Source organism: Mus pahari, chromosome 23, assembly GCF_900095145.1.
Source record: "Mus pahari chromosome 23, PAHARI_EIJ_v1.1, whole genome shotgun sequence".
Classification (NCBI taxonomy): domain Eukaryota; kingdom Metazoa; phylum Chordata; class Mammalia; order Rodentia; family Muridae; genus Mus; species Mus pahari.
Genome location: NC_034612.1, coordinates 25329329 through 25348592, shown reverse-complemented (window position 1 = coordinate 25348592; position 19264 = coordinate 25329329). Strand labels below are relative to the sequence as shown.

Sequence of the window (19264 nt, the reverse complement as noted above, 5' to 3'; positions counted from 1 at the left end):
GCAGAGGCAGGTGGATTTCTGAGTTCGAGGCCAGCCTGGTCTACAAAGTGAGTTCCAGGACAGCCAGGGCTACACAGAGAAACCCTGTCTTGAAAAAACCAAAAAAAAATAATAATAATAATAATAATAAGTTGATGAGCTGTGTTTTAGACAGTCTATGCAGGGCTGACTCGTGGTTCTTCAACCTGCCAAGCACGGGCCGCATGCATGCACTACCACACCTTGTATAGAATCAGCAGATCAATGCCGCCTCTACTCTCGAGGATCCTGAAAGCTTGGCAGCTTCTAGTCCTAGCCAGATACTTTTCAGGGGGCAACGCGAACAGCTAGTCTATCCCTGGGCAGTCTGTGCAATGCCTTTTGTAGTGCTCCCAACTCATTCAGAACTCACAGCTCCCAGGCATGCAGACGCAAGCCTGTCAGCCCGGCAACTCGGGGCCTGTCAAGCTAGAGAATCTCAGGGTCAAAAGCAACTTAGTACACATCTAATCCTTAGTGTAACCCATAAGCATGTACACAAGCAAAGAATCAACATGCAAGGTAACAGAACAACATTTATTCCCATTCCACAAATGGGGAGACAAACTCTGGCAGCCTGTGATTACACGACACCAGGCCACAGGACAGTGACTTGGCCAGTTTGGGAATAGACTTCTGACTTCAGCAGCTCAGCATTCTTGCTAGGGTTCACTACCTTCCCTGTGCATCCACAGCACCAATTACTTCTCAAAACATGAGTGCAGAAGCAAGTGAACGCGTTTTCAGATGCTTCCGACAACCACAGCAGATAGATGCCCACCAGACCCCCACACGCACACACAAGCCTGAGGCACAGCTGTGTAGTCAGAAGCCCAAATCTGTGTGTGGCCACACGGTCCTCAGTATGGCTGATCTCATCAGAAACCTGAATCCACAATAGAGAGCGGAGTGCAGAAAACCAAATATATCAAAAGTTTGGTCATTACTTCTAGTCAGAGTCCCATTTATTGAGCTTACTTTGTCCTGGCTAGTTGACTTGGGACCCAGAGCAAGGCAGACCAACAAGGATTCTGTTCCAACGCATTTTTCAGCAATTTCAGAAACTGCCACAAGAGGCTCAGCGGCAAAGCACTTGCCCAGGGAGGGCTGTGGCTTAGGAGTCTTTGTTTAGGATCTGTCAATAAGGGGTTGAGGCATGGCTCAGCAGCAGAGCTATTTGTATACCTGCACGAGGCCCTGACTTCCATTCCCAGGACTGCAAAAGGAAAAGCAAGGAAGAATCCTTAAGTGCCAATGAGACTGATGAGCTGCGTCCTCCTTTGTAAGGATTTGGTGCAGTCCACAAGGATGCCTCCTTGCCAAGTGCAGTGCCAACATCTAACTTCTCTGAAACTGGCAACTTCTGCAGGGTTCTTAACCTCCCTCCCACTGTGCACCTAGGACACATGGCCACCTGTGGGAAGCCGGGTAATTCGAAGCACGGCGCCGGCTTCCTGTGTACTTTACAAGAAAAGCAAAGTGTATGCTAATGAGGTTCTGATGGCATATCCAATCAGGAGGCTTCACACCTACCCTAAGCATTTATAAGCGGCACCAGTTTACGGGCTCCGGGTCTTTCACCTCTACAAGCAAACCTACAATAAACGTCTGCAGCCACCAGCCCAGTGCAGTCTCTACCGTAATTTCCTCCCATCTCACAACCAGGTGACAGGCCTAATTCCCACTCTTAACCCCACTCACTGCCCTTCTCTGACACTGCAGTAAACACATAGCCAGACAAGATGGTTTCAAAAAGCACCAATTCATACAAAAGAAGGAAAAGCAGCAGGGCACCAGGAGAGACAGGATTGTTGGAAAGGGCTACTTCGGAGGGAGTGGGTGAGGCAGCAACTGTGAAAGTTACAAGGACTGAATCGAATTGACAAGTCTGCCAACAGAAAGGAAAAATGCTTGCAGCACAAGAGGGACCAGCCCACACATGGAGCTTGCCAACTGCCTAGGTTAGCAAAGAACAGGAAGAATGGGGTTGGACCATCGCAGAGAAACATCACAGGAATGGCTAAATTTCACGATACTACACAGGCCACAAGGAGAGTTTGTGGTTTAATTCCAAGTGTAGAGAGAAGGAAACCTTTTGGAAATGGCATGACCCAAAATACCATTTTTTTGTTTTCCCAAAGCAGGCTAAACTATGTAGAAAAGTGACTTAAAGTAATGTGGTTGGAAACAGAAGTACTATCCATATACTACAGGACAGTGGCTAAGACCGGGATGGTAACAGAAGAGTGGGAGAGATGCAGATGCTGGAGGCCATCTGGATGTAACAGCAGTGGTAAGAGGGTGACAAGGGAGCCATCAAGGTCAACTTCAGGGTTGTGCCTTGTTCTAAATATCTGGTAGCATTAAGGATGGTTGGAAGAGACCCTACTTTTGAGATCAAAACTAACCAGGATGGGAACCTTTTGCTAGATTCAAGCCTTCCTAGATTCCTGCCATCTTCCTCACCCCTTGGGTCCAAGCAGTCTTCAAATGTACATGGCTGAGACGCAGTCTCTTAGTGGGTGGATTCCACTCTTTCCCCATTATTGCCCTGGATTCACTACGGTCAAGCCTCCTGTCCACTACCCCCCCTGCAGCTGTAAATGAACAAAAAGCACGTCACAGACACCAGCTTCTAGGTCCTCCCGCCAGCCTTTACCCTTAGTCTTGTCTTGTCTGTTAGCCAGCATCACTAGCTAGTTCCATGAAGCAGGCCCTGAAGTGATGAGTTCAACAAGTCCCCAAGAGAGAGGAGCGCCCTCTTGCGATGGCATTACTTCTCAAGGCACGTGAACCAAACCACCATATTTATCCAAGATGAATGAGCAAGCAGAGCCCTAGGAAACTTGGCTTCACAAGGGCTGTGGGTTTTTCCTAGTTTGCTTGCAGAACACCGTCTGCATTCCATGTTTACCTGGTAGGTAATGACACTGGACAGAACTGTTACGCTCCACGTGTGGGAGCATTACAACACTCCTAGCCTCACAGCATCTCTGCAGGAAGGCCACAGAGAGCATCGTTCCCCATTTTACAAATAAGAAAACTGAAGCCCAGGGAAAAACAATCTTGCCAAGGTTTCTCTCCATATGGATGGAGCCCAGGAGGACTTAGAATTCACTCTGTAGTCCAAGCTGGCCTTGAACCCCTGATCCTTTGCCTATATAGTGCTGAGATTATAGGCCAATGCCAACAAAGACCAGTCTTTAATTACTTCTTGTTGCTATCAGGAGCCTGGTCCAGATAGAGGCTCACCACGCAGCATTATAAAACACATTCTGAACTCTTATAAAACAGCACCTAGTCCCTGGTGGCCATAGGGTTTCATCCTAACCCTAACACTGACAAACTTCTTTGGATGTCAGGGTCTTTTGCCAAATCATCAAAGGTTTTGCTCTGTCTGTCTTCTCTCTACTCTTCTTCTCAGTGCTAGGTGAAGACAGATTCTACCCCAGGGCCTGTGAGAAACAGGACCTTTCAGTCTGGGAAGAGTCAAACAAGAAGAGAGAGACAGAGAGAGAGAGATCTGAGTATGTAAGAATAGTTTCAATAGGAACAAGTAGGGGCCACCAGGGAGAAAACTGGGAGGTTCCTCCAGGTCTCCATCCCAGGGACACCTGGGGAGCAGCAGCTGCTGGGCCAGGCAGCTTGACCCATCCGGAGCCAGAGTCACTTCTTTAGGGCACCCAGGCTCTTGAGGGCCTCTTGGGCCTGGGTCAGCTGTTGCTGCAGCCTCTGGCGGGTACTTTCGCTGGATGCCCGCTTCAGGAGGCTCTGCATCTCCTCCACCACAGCCCGGTGGCCAGGGGTGTTATGGAAGAGCCGCACTGCACGGTCCCCACAGGAGGCCAGGAAGCGGCCAGTGATGTCAAAAGTCAAGTCAGCAATACACTCCCCGTGGACACACTCGAAGTACTCCTCCTTCTCCCCACGACGCGTGTTGAAGAGATGAATATTGGTGCCAGTTGCCAAGGCCAGGACATGGGTGTCAGGGGAGAGTGCCAGGCGGCAAGGCATGGTACTCGCCTCTTCAAAGCGGCCTGTCCGTAGCAAGTAGGGGTCCTGCTGCTTCTTGTACTCCACATCTGTGTCCCATAGCTTCCACGTGCCATCCTTGGAGACCGAGGCCATCCTGCAATGTGGGAAATCACAGCTAGCGCCTCAGCAACCCCAGCTTGGGAAACATGAACAGCCTGTGGGAGTCAGCAGCTAGGAACCCAAGTTTACATCCTGCTGAGACTCAAGTCTTCCACCCTTTTCAGAACTGCAGCCTAGACAGGCAGAAGTATCCCAGACTCACTGCTCAGCCCAGCTTGGTGGTACACACCTATAACCCCAGCACTGGGGGGCTGAGGCAAGACAAGAGGATCACTGTGAGTTCAAGGGCAACTGGGACTACCAAGTGAGACCCTGTCTGAAAAACATGAACAGAACAAAACAAAACAATTACCAGGCAAGGTATACACACCTATACCTCCCTCAGTTCTTATGAGGGAGAGAGGCAGGTATGTTAGGACTCCAGGGCCAGCCTTGGTTATCTGTACTAAATAAGACTGAAGAAGCGAAAGAACAAAGGAAAGATGTCCTGAAGCACTCACCTCCGAGAGTCATTGGAGAAAGCGAAAGAGTGGACAGATGCAGAGTGACCCTTCAATTCAAAGGCTCGCAGCACCTCCTGGAACTCTCCTTTCTTCCCGAAGCAGACTTCCCAGACCTTCACATCTGGGGTGAAGCCACACGAACCCACAAACCTGTCACGTAATTCACACTCTTAAAACTCAAATGTTAAAGGCATCTTGGTCCTGACAAGTCTTAGATCCCTTTCCTGAGAAACAGTACCTTTTGGGGATGCTAGGCATGGATCTTGAGTTTCATAAGTATAAGGCAAGAAATCTACAGCTATAGCTAGCCACAGCCTAAGGAAACCTTTTAAAGTGTTCCTGTGCCAAGGGTGGAGGTATACCCTGCAATCTCAGCTAGATGGAGGCTGAGACAGGAGGATCAAGTTCAAGGCCTTCCTGGGCTTACAGAGTAAACTGGAAGACAGTATGGGTAACTTAGTAGGGTCTTATCTCAAACTAAGACTAAAATTAATAAAAGTTAAGACTGGGTATGGTGGTATATACTTTTAATCCCAATGTTCAGGAGGTAAGAGCAGGCAGATCTCTGAGTTTGAGACCACCCTAGTCTATACAGTGAATTCCAGGCTGGCCAGGGCTACTGACTGAAACCCTGTCTCAGAACAAATAAAACCAAACAGAAAACAAAAAGAGGCAGGTATGGTGGCAGACAGATACAGAAGCAGTATCACAGGTTCAAGGCCAACCTAGACTGCATAGCAAAGCTCTATCTAAAATTTAAAAATAATGAAAATTTTGGGAAGCTGGGGATGTAGCTTAGAGAACTTACCTAGCATGCTTGAAGACCTGGGTTCTATACCCAGTACTAAAGAGTAAAACAAAAGATGTACATACATTCTTGGTTCAAGGTGATGGTGTGCTTTAAGATCCACAGTAAAGGGATAGAGAAGTGTCTCACTTAGGAGAACACTCCTAACTGGCAGAGCCCTGCTGTCCACTCCCAGCACACAGGAGGTGGAAGCAGAAGGATCAGGAGGTCAAGGGCATCCTCAACCACATACTGAGTTCAAGGCCAGGACAGACTCAAGAGATCCTGTTTATTTTTTTTTATAAAAGTTGAGCACAGTGGTGCACACCTTTAATTTCAATACTTAAAGGCAGATGAAGGTGGATCTGTGAGTTTAAGGCTAGCCTGGTCTATATAGGAGTTCTAGGATAGCCAGGGCTATACAAAGAAACCCTGTCTCAGAAAAAAATAGAAAATTGAAAAGGCCTGGCCTGGCAGCACACATCTTTAAGCCAAGGCCTCAGTAGGCAGAGGCAGGTAGATCTCAGGGAGTTTCAGGCCATCCGATATACATGAGTTCTAGGACAGCCAGCGAGACACAGGGAGATCCTGACTCAAAACCCTCAGGTGAGGCGTCGCATGTTGAGAGGTGGCTAAGTGTTTGCCTAACATGTCCTAACAGTGGTTTCCACCCGCAGCACTGCAGAAATAAAAAGAGGAGAGGTGAAGAAACAGACACTAAGAACTTCAGGGGCTTGTGTGAAATCCCTTCCCATTTGGAGAGCTAGGACTTCTACTCCAGTGTCCCCATGTCCCTCCTAGAAGATGCCTCCCTGCTCTGTACCTACCCTCATCCTCTTCTTCCTCACCTGCTACATGGGGAGATAACTGCGTGGCTGTTGTTCATCTGGTTGGTGTTGATCGTGGACAGCACCTGACCTTTCAGATTCCATATGAGGACAGTTGTGTCACTGGAGGCCGTCATGATGAACTTCCCTGATGAGGAGAAGACAGTTGTAAGCCCAAGGCCATGACCAGATTGTCACCTCCCAACAAAATAATGGACCACTGCTCTAAGAAGTATCCATGCTCCTTTCCCAGGCCAAAGGTCACAACAGGTAATTCTGTATCAATAAGGGTGGACTCTTACTGTTTGGCTCTCATGGACTCCTCGGTCACAGGGACACCAAGCAAAACTCAGGCAGTAACAACACATTCAACAAATACAATTCAGGGCTGGTGAGGTGGCTCAGCGTGTAAGAGCACTGACTGCTGAGTTCAAATCCCAGCAACCACATGGTGGCTCACAACCACCCGTAATGAGATCTGACGCCCTCTTCTGGTGCATCTGAAGTCAGCTACAGTGTACTTATGTATAATAATAAATCTTTGGGCCAGAGCAAGCAGGGATTGAGCGAGCCAGGCCAACCAGAGCAAGAGGGGTTGACCGGAGTGAGTAGAGGTCCTAAAAATTTAATTCCCAACAACCACATGAAGGCTCACAACCATCTGTACAGCTACAGTGTACTCACATACATAAAATAAACAAATAAATCTTTAAAATAACAAACAAACAGAAACCAAATACAACTCAGACACTAGCAAGCTGGCTCAGTTGGTTGAGGTCCTTATCGCCAGGCCTCATGACCTACTGGGCTGACATCTACATGTGTGCTATGATAAACACACAAAATAAATGCAAAACAAGGTGGAAGGAGGCCTGGAGAGGTGGCTCAACAGTTGAAAGCACTGGCTGCTCTTCCAGAGGGATAGGATTTGATTCCCAGCACCCACATGGCAGCTCACAATTGGTCTTAACTATGATCCCAGGAGACCCCATGCTCTCTTCTGGCCTCTGTGAGCACCGCATGCAGGTAGTACACAGACATTCATTCAGATAAACTATCCATATACATAAAGTGAAAATAAACTTTTCAAATGAAACAAAGAACAAGTTATGACTTGGGCACACTTTCATGGCTCAAGTAAACGCCACCCACGAGACTTCCCTTACCTGTGTCAGCAATGCCGATGTTGATGATGGGTGCTTTGTGTTTTTTAGGGAAATCCTCTGGTGTGGCCGTGAAAGTAAAGCCCCCATCTTCCCGCTTGGTCATCTTAAAAACACGGAGGGTGTCCCCATTGGCCAGCCAAACAACGAAGGCTCTAGAGTCAAGCAAATCAGAGCTACTTCCTCACCTGGGCAGAGGCCTATGTGTCCTAGATTCTAGAGAAAACCAAGATGCTCCTTGCGCAGTCTTACAATAGATCCCTTGGGTCAAAATTCTTTTTTTTTTTTTTTTTTTTTAATATTTATGTATTTTTTATGTATGTGAGGACACTTGCTGCCCTCAGACACACCAGAAGAGGGCATCAGATCCCATTACAGATGGTTGTGAGCCACCATGTGGTTGCTGGGAATTCAACTCCGGACCTCTGGAAAAGCAGTCAGTGCTCTTAACCGCTGAGTTATCTCTCCAGCCCCTTAAAATCTTTTTTAACTTAAAGATTTTTAAAAAATGTTTATGTGTAGCTGATTTCTTTGTGTGTGTGTATGTGTGTGTGTACCACACACACACACACACACACACTTGGTGCCCTTAGAGGCCAAATGAAGACATTGGTTCCTGAGTCTGGAGTTACAGATGGTCATGAGCTGTCATATGGGTGCTGGGAATTGAACTTGGGTTCTGTATAAGGGCAGCCAATATTCTTTTTTTTTTTTAAAGAATGGCTTTATTAATTATTATATATAAGTTCACTGTAGCTGACTTCAGACACACCAGCAGAGGGCGCCAGATCTCATTGTGGGTGGTTGTGAGCCACCATGTGGTTGCTGGGATTTGAACTCAGGACCTTCGGAAGAGCAGTCAGTGCCCTTACCCGCTGAGCCAGCTCACCAGCCCAGCAGCCAATATTCTTGTGCTTTATTTGTTTGTTTTTTTTCGAGACAGGGTTTCTTTGTATAGCCCTAGCTGTCCTGGAACTCACTTTGTAGACCAGGCTGGCCTCGAACTCAGAAATCCNCCTGCCTCTGCCTCCCGAGTGCTGGGATTAAAGGCGTGCGCCACCACGCCCGGTGCCAATATTCTTAACCCTTGATCCATCACTCCAGTCCCCAAGAAGTCTTGCAAAAATTGTTCAGAGGTCCAACCAAATGTTTCAGCAGGTAAAAACCATTGGCTTGGCAAAGCTAACGTAATGAGTTCAATACTCAGGAACCTATGCAGAAGGAAAACACCTCAACTCTTGTTCTTTGGCGTGTGCGCGCGTGCGCGTGCACACACACACACCAAAACAAACCAATTCAAAGACAGAGATGTATCTCAGTGGTAGGCCATATATCCTCCCAAGATGAGAGAGGCTTTGAGACTTAAGGAACAGGAAGCTACGGGAGTCTCAACACTCATAAGGCCCCTCCCCAAGGTTACAGAGATAGAAACCACTGCTGGGGAGAGAGGACTGTCTGATGGAGCTGCCTTGAAGCCCAATACGCAGCTGCAATACAGCCTTTTCAAGTCACCGTCATCCATGCTAACACGGGCCTTCTCTGATTTGACTCCCAAAGAGCTGTCCATGTTCTTTTAAGCATCCTCTTATCCATAATCCTGTAAGTAACCCAAATAAACCCAATGGTTCACCAAGTGCTACACAGAGCAATTACTCTCTGGTCTGCTGCTGCTGCCCTACCTAGGGTAAACAGACTTTTGCTTATATTTCTACAAACAAAGGTACACAAGGCCACACTGAATACCAGCACAGGGGAGACTGGGGCAGAGAGATCACAAGTTCAAGGTCAAGCTGCATTACCTAGTGAGATCAACATCGCATGGCCCTGTGTCCTGTCTCAAAACAATCAAAAAAACAAAAACCCAAGAAGCAAGAAAGGCTGAAGGTGTAGCTTAGTGCTATGCGTGACACCGAGTTCAGTCTCTACAGTACAAAAGAGAAAAAGGGTCCTCATAGCTTTGGTTCCTTTCATTTCTGGAGCTTAAGAAGTTTTAAGAGGCTGGGCCTGGTGGCTCACGCCACCAGCACTTGGGAGGCAGAGGCAGACAGATTTCTGAGTTCGAGGCCAGCCTGGTCTACAGAGTGAGTTCCAGGACAGCCAGGGCTACACAGAGAAGTCCTGTCTCGGGGAGGGAAAAAAAAAAGTTAAAAGAGCTTCCAAAAACTCATGGCAGATTGGAGTTTGGAACATCCAGAGTACGAATGTTCTTCCTGTCTGTGCTTCCTTCTATAGAGCGGAAACTCCATACTGTCTGAATGACCTTTTTTATGTCACAACAAGGTAGACTCCTGATTCCTCCTCACTAAGCCCCAACTGGATATGTGAAGATCACAGCCACGAGCTAGGCTTTTGCAGATAAGCCTGAGGTTCTGTCCTGTCCCACCTGCAGTCAGGGCTGAAGCGCACCAAGGTGGCATGGTCCAGCTCCACATTGGCTCTCATGCTGCGGTGTTCCCGCTGAAGAAAATCTTTGGTGCTCCAGATACGGACAGTGCGGTCATCCGCACAGGTGGCCAGATACTTGCCGTTGCTGCTGAAGTCCATGCAAGATATATTCCCACTGTGGCTCTAGGGAAAAGAATGCAGGAAGGGCCAATGAGAAGTCTCTCAAGTGGATGGGGAGGCTGAACCTAGGGGTGCAACTCTGGCTCAGGGGCTTGGATGACAGACGAGTCAGAGATAGAACAAGATAAGCTAGCTCTTCTAGAACAGTTCTATAATCCCAGCTCCTCGGGGGCTCAGCATAGGATTCCAAGTTCAAGGCCTGACTGGGCTACAGAGTAAAGTCTGAAGTTAGTTTCTATCTCAAAAATAACAGTAGAAAAGATAAATATAAAGTAGAATGGACTAGGACTGTAGCTTATCGGCAGAGTGCCTGCCTTGAATCCCCTAGTAAGGTGCTCAGCTGCAGGGCACTTACGTAGAAATCTGCCAGTCAAAAACTTGATATAGCAATAATTAAATGGGGTCTCTACTCCATCTTTGATCATTTAGTTCCCAAATAAAAGACACAGACCCTTTATATTTATAATTAACATTAATAGTACTAGAGTGGGACAGATATCAGCCCTCTATGCTTTTTGTCTTCTTCCCTGTCAGTACCTCTATGATCTAACTTGTCTCCAGCTGACCAGCCCTCAGGGCCATTTTCTCATGATTCATGTACCCCAGGACATTTTCTCCTCTCCTCACCCCTCAGTTCGCCTCCTCATGGTCTCTGTCTCTGACCCCAAGCCCTGGGAACCAAAGTCCCAGCTACCTTTCTTCTGCCTAGCTACAGGCTATAGGCATCTTTATTCAACCAACAGTTGTAACTTAAGGAGCAAGGTTACACAGCATCATTTGGTGTACGTCCCCGAGACAACCAGATCTTGGAGCCAGTATTCAGGATTACCATACATAGCAACAGACCAAACCTCAACAACAACTCAAGGCAGAATGCACAAGGCCCTGGATTCAATCCTCAGTACGAGGGGAAGGGAAACAACCACCCGCCAGAAGGGCTGGACGGGGCATGCCTACTCTGCTGCTGAGAGTTAGGTGTATGTAATCTGCAGATAACCACCAAAGACAAGGCCTAGGTGCGGGAGCAGTCTTCAGGAACACGCTGCATGCGTTCAGTTCCCAGGAGTACCAAGTACCTTCAGTGCTGCGGCCAGAAGCGGATGCGTGAAGCTGTGCTGCTGAGGCTTCTCCTTACGAACCCGCTGATTCTGCTTCTGCTTCTTGGATCCTGACTTCCTGGATTCATTTTCCTTCTGACCTACAAGGAAGGGCAGTGTCACTGACCCATGCACTCACTCAGAAGCATCGAGTGAGTCCCCAGGATTACTCAGGCTCTACATGGAGCACCACAACACGGCCCAGATATGGCCCTTGTCCTAGAGAAAGTGACATGTGCAAAAACAGACCCGGGAGGTGGGAGAATGGGGCAACATAGTTCATAGGCAAAGTACTTCTTCTGTAAATATGAGGTGCTTGAGTTTGATAAGCAGAACCCACATATAAATGCCAGGTGTGGTGACATACGCTGTAATCTCAGCACTGAGTCAGGAAAGTCTCTGGGGCTTTCTGCCCAATCAGCCTGACCTAGCTCATGAGCTCCCGGTCAATATGAGATTCCGTCTCCATGGAAGCAACTTGCGCTCTTAACGATACATAAGGTCATCCCCTGATCTCCATGTGCACAGGATGTATGTGCACCCACCCATACATGTTCATGTCAAGGGGGGGGGGGCTAGGGATATAGCTTAGTGGTAGAGGGCTTGCCAGCATGTGCAAAGCCCCAAGTTCAATCTACAGCTGAACTGGAAAACAAACACTAGGCTCGGTGGTTAAACGCTTATCCTCAGAGATTCAGAGTTTGGCTCCCAGCACTCAGATCAGGTGGCTCACAACCAACTCTAACTCTAGTTCTAGAGAATATGGTACCTGTGGCCCTCAAGAAGACAAATCTACAGACAGATATATACACATAATTTTTTAAAAAGGCTTAGAAATCAGACTTGACTTTGGATTCAGTCTTTGTCACTGTGTATTCTTTTCTTCTATTTTTAAAGCCATTCTGAAGGTTGAAACTACAGCTTGATGAATGCTAAGGAAGGGCACACGTTCTACATCCCCAGCCCTCGTGAGTGGTCTTACAGAGGCTGTTCCTGAGTGTGTATAGCATCTCTCTGAGCTGACATAGCTGGGTGGCTTCATGGCATAGCCAGTGTAGTGTGGATTTTAGTCAGGCATCCTGAAGTAGGGGAATGATATGCACAAGGGAATCTGAAGATCTGGTCTCAGGTAAGTTGTTTAACTGCTTCAAATCTTGATTACCTCAGAGATGTTGAAACCAGGCTTGGTGATGTATGCTGCCTGTAAGTACTTCTAGCAGTCAGGAGGTGGAGACGGGAAGACCGGGAGAGGGGGTTGTTCAGAGTCAGACTTGGCTACATAGTGAGTTCAAGGCCCACCTGGGCATTCCCCCCCCCCTCCACACACACACACAAGAAAGAGAGGGCAGTGGACTGGAGAGATGGTTCAGAGGTTAAGAGCCCTGACTGCTCTTCCAGAGGTCTTGAGTTCAATTTCCAGCAACCACATGGTGGCTCACAACCATCTGTAATGGGATCCAATGCCCTTTTCTTTTTTCTTTTTAAAGATTTATTTATTTATTATATGTAAGTACACTGTAGCTGTCTTCAGACATTCCAGAAGAGGGCGTAAGATCTTGTTACGGATGGTTGTGAGCCACCATGTGGTTGCTGGGATTTGAACTCTGGACCTTTGGAAGAGCAGTCGGGTGCTCTTACCCACTGAGCCATCTCACCAGCCCCCAATGCCCTTTTCTAGTGTGTCTGAAGACAGCTACAGTGAAGTCATATACAGGAAAGGAAAAAAAAATTTAAGAGAGAGAGAGAGAAAATCAGAGCAGTGGTGACACATGCCTTTAACCCTAGCACTTAGGAGGTGGGTGGGTCTTTGATAACCGGGGCTATACACAAAAATCCTGTCTCAAAAAAGAAAATATAAATGAGTTAATTAAAATTAAATAAAGCATATCTTGGAGAACTAGGTTTACACACCAAGCTGACACGTGTTAGGTAGCAGTAGATGCTCCCTAATTCTTACAGGAATTAAAACTTATTACTGAACTTGCTACATACAATCAATCTGCCTCTAACTTGCCCATGTTGACCTTCAAAGTCAAAGTAGATGCTGGTCTGTTATTCTTTCAGCACTGGGATAAAAAGCAGTGCCTCTGGTATCACAGGCAAGAGCTCTGTTCCTGAGCCCTCACTAGGGGGATTCTAGGCAGGTGGTCTACGGCCGCACCACTTCCAAGCAGCCTCCAAGTGTTTTGGAATCCCTGCCTTCTTGAGTTTTGCTACTGATAGATCTTTCTTTCTTCCTTGGCCTCCCAGGCAAAATCCTACACTGGCATCCCTGAACAACTCACATCACAGTCTTGGGGTGTAGATCCGTGGAACAGCACTTGCTTGAGCCTCTGGGTTCCACATACCCAGGACCTCACAAGGCTATGGGGAGTACACACACACTTGTATACTCCAATGCTCCTGAGTCTGAGGCAGGAATATCCAGAGCTCAAGGCCAGTTTGGACAACATAGTGAAATCATGTCTCAAAAATTCACAATGGGTTCCCTACCCTCTCTGAAGAGTTCCCGGAATCCCCAACTTTTATCCCCTCAGAAAAAAAAAAAAAAAAAAAGCTGTAAGACTCTCGTTCCTTTTACAGTATTAACTCCTCTGTGAAATTTAATACACTGTATATTTCGCTTGCGTTTTCAGATGCTTACAATTCAGATCTACAGTGTAGGTGACACTTTTACAAGCTTCTTAATTACTGGACGTATTAAAAAGACCTCGAAGCTTAGGAATATAGGTAAGAGGAGTTCAGAAAACGTTCCTGCCGGTCAGAGTTGGCCTTAGAGTATTTTCAAGTGACCCCCATTTTCGAAGAACACGAACACATAGCAAACTTGGGGTCTGAATGAGGTTTCGTAGCAGCCCCGGGGACAAAGGTGGTGGTGGTGGTGGGAGGTGTCCCGGGAAAAGTCACCGACCACGTAGCAGCGCAGCTCCCAGGTTCCAAAGAATCTTGTCCCTGGGGTGCACCTGGAACCCGAAACCTACACGGGAAAGTTCATCTCACAACCAGGGAAACTGAGGTAGGTCCGTGACTCTCCACGTTCCTCGAACCACGCGGCGGCCGGGAGCAAAGTCCCCAGAGTCACTGCCACCCGGCCCGGTATACTTACAGACCGGCTGGTTGGGCTTCTCCTCGGCCCGCAGCCAGCCCCGCGCCACAGCCGCCGTGGCCACCAGGGCCAGGAGACCCACCAGGAGGGACAGCCCCATCAGCTCCGGCATCTGCGGCAGCTCCATGACTGCGGGACAGCTGCCACCTCAGCCTACGACGCCGGCGTCCTCACGTCTCGGCGCACGAGGGGGGCGGGGGAGGGCCGTTGGCGCGCCTCGAGGGGCGGGGCTGGCTAGCGTTGGGCTCTTTGGGGCGTGGCCTGGTCCCAAGCGCGCCTCGGAAGGCGGGACCTAACCGTTACGATGCCCTATGGGAAGCGACCTGGCCGTTGGAGCGCTCTGCAGGGCGGAGGTTGGCGGCTGGAGCGCCTTGAGGGCGGGCCCTGGCCGTTAGCCGGCGCTGGGAGGCGGGGCCTGGCAGTTGGAACTCCCTGTAGAGGGAGGAGCCTGGGACTCGCTCGCCTCGAGGGGCGGGCCTAGCGGTTAGCGTTTCCCTGTGGGGCGGGGCCTGTCCGTTGGCGCGCTGGGAGGGACTGGGCCCAGTTGCACGTACTGTGGAGCGGAGCTCGGCCTTTGAGGCGTCTGGAGGAGCCAGTCTTGACCTTTTTCGTCTTTTGGGGAGGAAGAATTGGCAGTCTGAGTGTAAGGAGGAGCAAGACCTGGCGGTTGACACGTCCTGAGGGGCGGGACTCAGCTGCTCGTGCCGGAGGCGGAACCTCGCGTATTGTATGCTCACGTGCTCTGAGGCGGTGGGGCCTGGAATTTTTTGAATGCCTCGTTGGGCACGGTCTTCCGGCTAAGTTTATGAGGGGCGGGGCTTAGCTTTTGACTGACGAGGCAAAGCCTGGCTATTGGACTGGTTTTTTTGAGGGGCGGGGCCCAACGGTGAAGGGCTTTGATTGAAGCTGCAAGATGTTTTCTGGGAGCTGACTCAGTCCGTCCTTCCGGCTCTCGCCTCTTCTCGATCATTTATAAGAAATGTTATTGCTGAGCCGGGCAGTGGTGGCGCACGCCTTTAATGCCAGCAGTTGGCAGAGGCAGGTGGATTTCTGAGTTTGAGGCCAGCCTGGTCTACAGAGTGAGTTCCAGCACAGCCAGGGCTGTCTGAACACATGCAAACTCACACTCATGTATCACATACACACATACATACATACATACATACATACATACATATGCAAAAAACATTTTCTTTTTGAAGTCTCATTCTGTAGCCTTCTCTGGCCTGGAGTGTGCTTGAGTGCACCAGACTGGCCTCAAATTCAAAAGAAATCACCTGTGTCTGCTTCCCAAGTGCTGGGATTAAAGGAATGTGCCACCACAATTGGTGTGGTTTAGGAAGGCCCGGAGCAAAATCCACTCAGTGGCTCACAGCTATCTATAATGGGAACTGATACCTTCTTCTGGTGTGATTGAAGACAGCAACAGTGTACTCATATACTTTAAATGAATAAAAAACATTTTTTTTTAAAAAAAGTGGCCATTAGAGAAAAAGTAACAGCGAAGTCATATGGACTCTTTCAGTCCTTTTTCTCCAATTAAAAATCTCAAAAAACCATAGCCAGATACAACCAAGAATTGATTTTAATATATATGACACTGATATCATCTACAGAATTCATTAAGATACAGCTTGAGAGCTGGAGAGATGGCTCAGTGGTTAAGAGCACTGACCGCTCTTCCAGAGGTCCTGAGTTCAAATACCAACAACCACATGGTGGCTCACAACCATCTGTAATTGGGTTTGATGCCCTCTTCTGGTGTGTCTGAAGACAGCGACAGTGTACTTACACATAAAAAATAAATCTTTTTTTTTTTTTTTAAAGATTTTATTTATTATATGTAAGTACACTGTAGCTGTCTTCAGACACTCCAGAAGAGGGCGTCAGATCTTGTTACGGATGGTTATGAGCCACCATGTGGTTGCTGGGATTTGAACTACTGGACCTTTGGAAGAGCAGTCGGGTGCTCTTACTCACTGAGCCATCTCACCAGCCCTTTTTTTTTTTTTTTTTTTTTTTTAAAAAAAAGACATATCCTGAAAGATAACATTTGGATTAGACAGGAATGCTTCACTAGACAGGAACGTTCCTAAAACTGGTATGCCCTGCGGGTGGCCCGGTCCCCGAATCCACAGCAAGTCTATAAGCTCCGCAATGGGTCAGCCTGCACTAACCCCACCACACTCCAACTGGCCTCACAGTTGGACCCGCTTAAGGACAGCAGCAATGACAGAAGCAGACAGACATAGACAGACACATTGGCTACCTCTGGTGAGGAACTACGTCCAGTCAGAGCCAAAAGGGCTCACTTCCTTCCCTTTTGCCCTTTTCTGGGAACTGGCATCGATTCAGTTCTGGACAGTGCGGTGGGGAGTGCTGGTCTCTGCCATCTACAGATAAAGCTGTCTGGGTTTGTGTCTCTTTGTTGTGCTGGTTACTTTTGTTTTTCTGTCAAGTCAATACAAACGCGAGTCGTCTGGAAGAAGGGATCTCAGTTGAGGAAGTGCTTCATTCAGACTACCTCTTACCCACGCCAGTGGGACATTTTCTTTGTTTGTTTGGTTGGTTTTTTTGGTTTTTTGAGACAGGGTTTCTCTGTGTAGCCCTGGCTGTCCTGGAACTCACTCTGTAGAACAGGCTGGCCTCGAACTCAGAAATCCACCTGCCTCTGCCTCCCAAGTGCTGGGATTAAAGGCATGTGCCACCATGCCTGGCAGGGGACATTTTCTTAATTCGTGACTGGGGGAGGGACACACACTGCAGGTATTTCCACTCCTGAGCATGTGGGTCTAGGATGCAGAAGAAAGGTACCTGTACGGGGCAGGAACCAGGACCCTCCGTGCTCTCGGCTTCAGTTCTAGCCCCCAGAAGATCCTGCCTTGGCTCACTTCAATGACTACCTGGCACATGGAAGTATAAACCAAATAAATCCTTTCCTCTCCAAGTTGCTTTGGGTCTTCATCAAACAATAGAAAAACAAACTAGAATATTTAGTTTGCTTTGATTCTCTGAGACAGGATCTCAGTATGAAAATAATGTGCTTTGAACTCCCTAGGTAGTCTAGGCTGGCCTCGAACTCATGAACATCCTGTCTCAGTCTTCCCAAGCATCCATTATCAATCCTAAGATGACATTTTCTCTGTAGAGAAGTATTTTGGGGCTTGGGGAATGGCTCAGTCACTAAAGTGTCTGGCAAATGAAATTAATCTCTCTGTACATGTGTGTGCACACCGTGTGTGTGCCCATGTTTACAGTTGTATAAACACATGTACCGGCAAGAAGTTGACAGCAGTTGTCTTTCTCACTCATTTTCCAACTTTCCCCAGTCTACATTTCCAGTGAGTTTTTCTTAGTCATTGGATTGGATATGGACTCTAGGTCCATAAGCATAAGGCTTGAGTTTAGTCCCTCAGCGCCCACAGAAAAGCCAGGCACGGTACAGTGCATATCAGAGGTGGGCAGACCCCTGAGGCTTGCTAGTTAACCAGTCTAGCGGAACTAGCCAGCTACGGGTTCAGTGAGAAACCCGATCTCACGACAGAAGGTGGGTGTTTGCTAAGGGTCACACTGAGCTCACTCTACCCCAAGGGGCATCTTCAGGAGTCAGCACCATGGGTGTTGGTATCTAGTCTAAACAACTATCAGAATGACCCTTTGGACAGCCATGTCCCAACCGGAACTAGACCAGAAGCTGCTGACATAACACGTGCTGGCTCTGTCTTGTTTCCACGAGAGAACCCAGTGACAGCCCACTGACAGTCACACACCGAGATGGATCTTCCCCTAGCCAAGTTAAGGAGGGAGGGTGCGCACAGCCATCCCTTACCCTCATGGGTGCATAGCCTAGTCTGAAGCCAACAGGAGTGTGAAGGAGGACAGTGGACAGGAAGCAGGATGCAGGAGAGTGGGGAGGATCATAGAGGGAGGGGTCAGCTGAGAACGTAGATTCCGGGCTGTACTAGCAGGGGTGGAGGCTGAGACAGGGCAGAGCATGTCTTAGCCACTTTGCTGCTGCTATGACAAAACACTATGACAAAAGCAACTTGGAAGAGGAAATATCTAATTGGTCTAAGAGTTTCAGAGCATCAGAGTCCATGATGGCGGAGCATAGGCAGGAGAGGCTGAAAGATCACATCTTGGTTAGCAAGTAGGAGGCAGAGAGAGACCACACTGGGATCAGAGCAGGCGAGTCTTTTCAGATCTCAAAGCCCGCCCCTCAGTGGTACACCTCCTCTCCAATGAGGCCACACCTCCTAATCCTTCCCAAGCAGTTCCACCAACTGAGGACCAAGTATGCAAACAGTCAAGCCAATGGAAGAGCATTCACATTCAAACAACCCCAGAGCACATTATAGGTTTGACTATGTTGTATATGGAATATGTGTGCATGCCATATTTATCTAGGTGCCTAGAGAGGTCAGCAGAGGGTTCTCAGGAACCAGAGTTACAGGTAATTGTGAACCTCCCATATGGGTGGTGGAACCAAATTCCAGAGTTCTCAAGAGCAACACTTTTTCTTTCTTTCTTTTTTTTTTTTTTTAAATTTTATGTAGTCACCATTGCTCTCTTCAGACACACCAGAAGAGGACATCAGACCCCATTGCAGATGGTTGTGAGCCACCATGTGGTTGCTGGGAATTGAACTCAGGACCTCTGGAAGTGCAGTCAGTGCTCTTAACCACTGAGCCATCTCTCAAGACCAACATTTTTTTTTTTGAGACAGGATTTCAGTATGTAGTTGTAGCTGATCTAGAACTTACTGTGTAGATCAGGCTGAACTCTATTTCACATTGGTCTGACCCCCAAGAACTAGCATTACATGGACATGCCAAATGTGAGCTGTATTTTAACAAGTCCTGGACAGGACAGTTTAATTTGTAATTGCTTTAGTTTGTGTAATGCTAGGAATTAAGCCTAGGGCATGAACAAGCAAGGTAGACTATTGTTGACCTACCACCATCATCACCTCCCAGACCCTCCCTGGGGGAGTCTAGGCAGGGGCTCCACCACTGAGCCACACCCCCAGCCCCTCACTGGGGGATTCTAGGCAGGGGCTCTACCACTGAGCCACGCCCCCAGCCCCTCACTGGGGGATTCTAG

At 48.2% G+C, this 19264-nt stretch overlaps 1 protein-coding gene across 1 annotated transcript; it reads right to left on the bottom strand.

The window, feature by feature from the left end:
- Nucleotides 1-76: 76 nt before the first annotated feature.
- On the bottom strand, nt 77-14349 carry Tbl2 (transducin beta like 2). The gene is made up of 7 exons (XM_021186911.2): nt 14162-14349; nt 11035-11156; nt 9777-9961; nt 7397-7548; nt 6252-6378; nt 4614-4766; nt 77-4147 (listed from the first exon to the last, which is right to left on the bottom strand). The coding sequence occupies exons 1-7, from the start codon at nt 14286-14288 to the stop codon at nt 3685-3687; spliced, it is 1329 nt and encodes a 442-aa protein (XP_021042570.1). The 5' UTR covers nt 14289-14349; the 3' UTR covers nt 77-3684.
- Between the last annotated feature and the right edge of the window lie 4915 nt (nt 14350-19264).

Excerpts from the sequence above, each read along its gene's own strand:
- Tbl2 (XM_021186911.2), bottom strand. The coding sequence starts at position 14,288 with ATGGAGCTGCCGCAGATGCCGGAGCTGATGGGGCTGTCCCTCCTGGTG. Across the intron at positions 11,157-14,161 it reads GAAGCCCAACCAGCCGGTCT|GTCAGAAGGAAAATGAATCC; the intron begins GTAAGTATACCG and ends CCTTCCTTGTAG. Across the intron at positions 9,962-11,034 it reads TTCTGGCCGCAGCACTGAAG|AGCCACAGTGGGAATATATC; the intron begins GTACTTGGTACT and ends TCTTTTCCCTAG.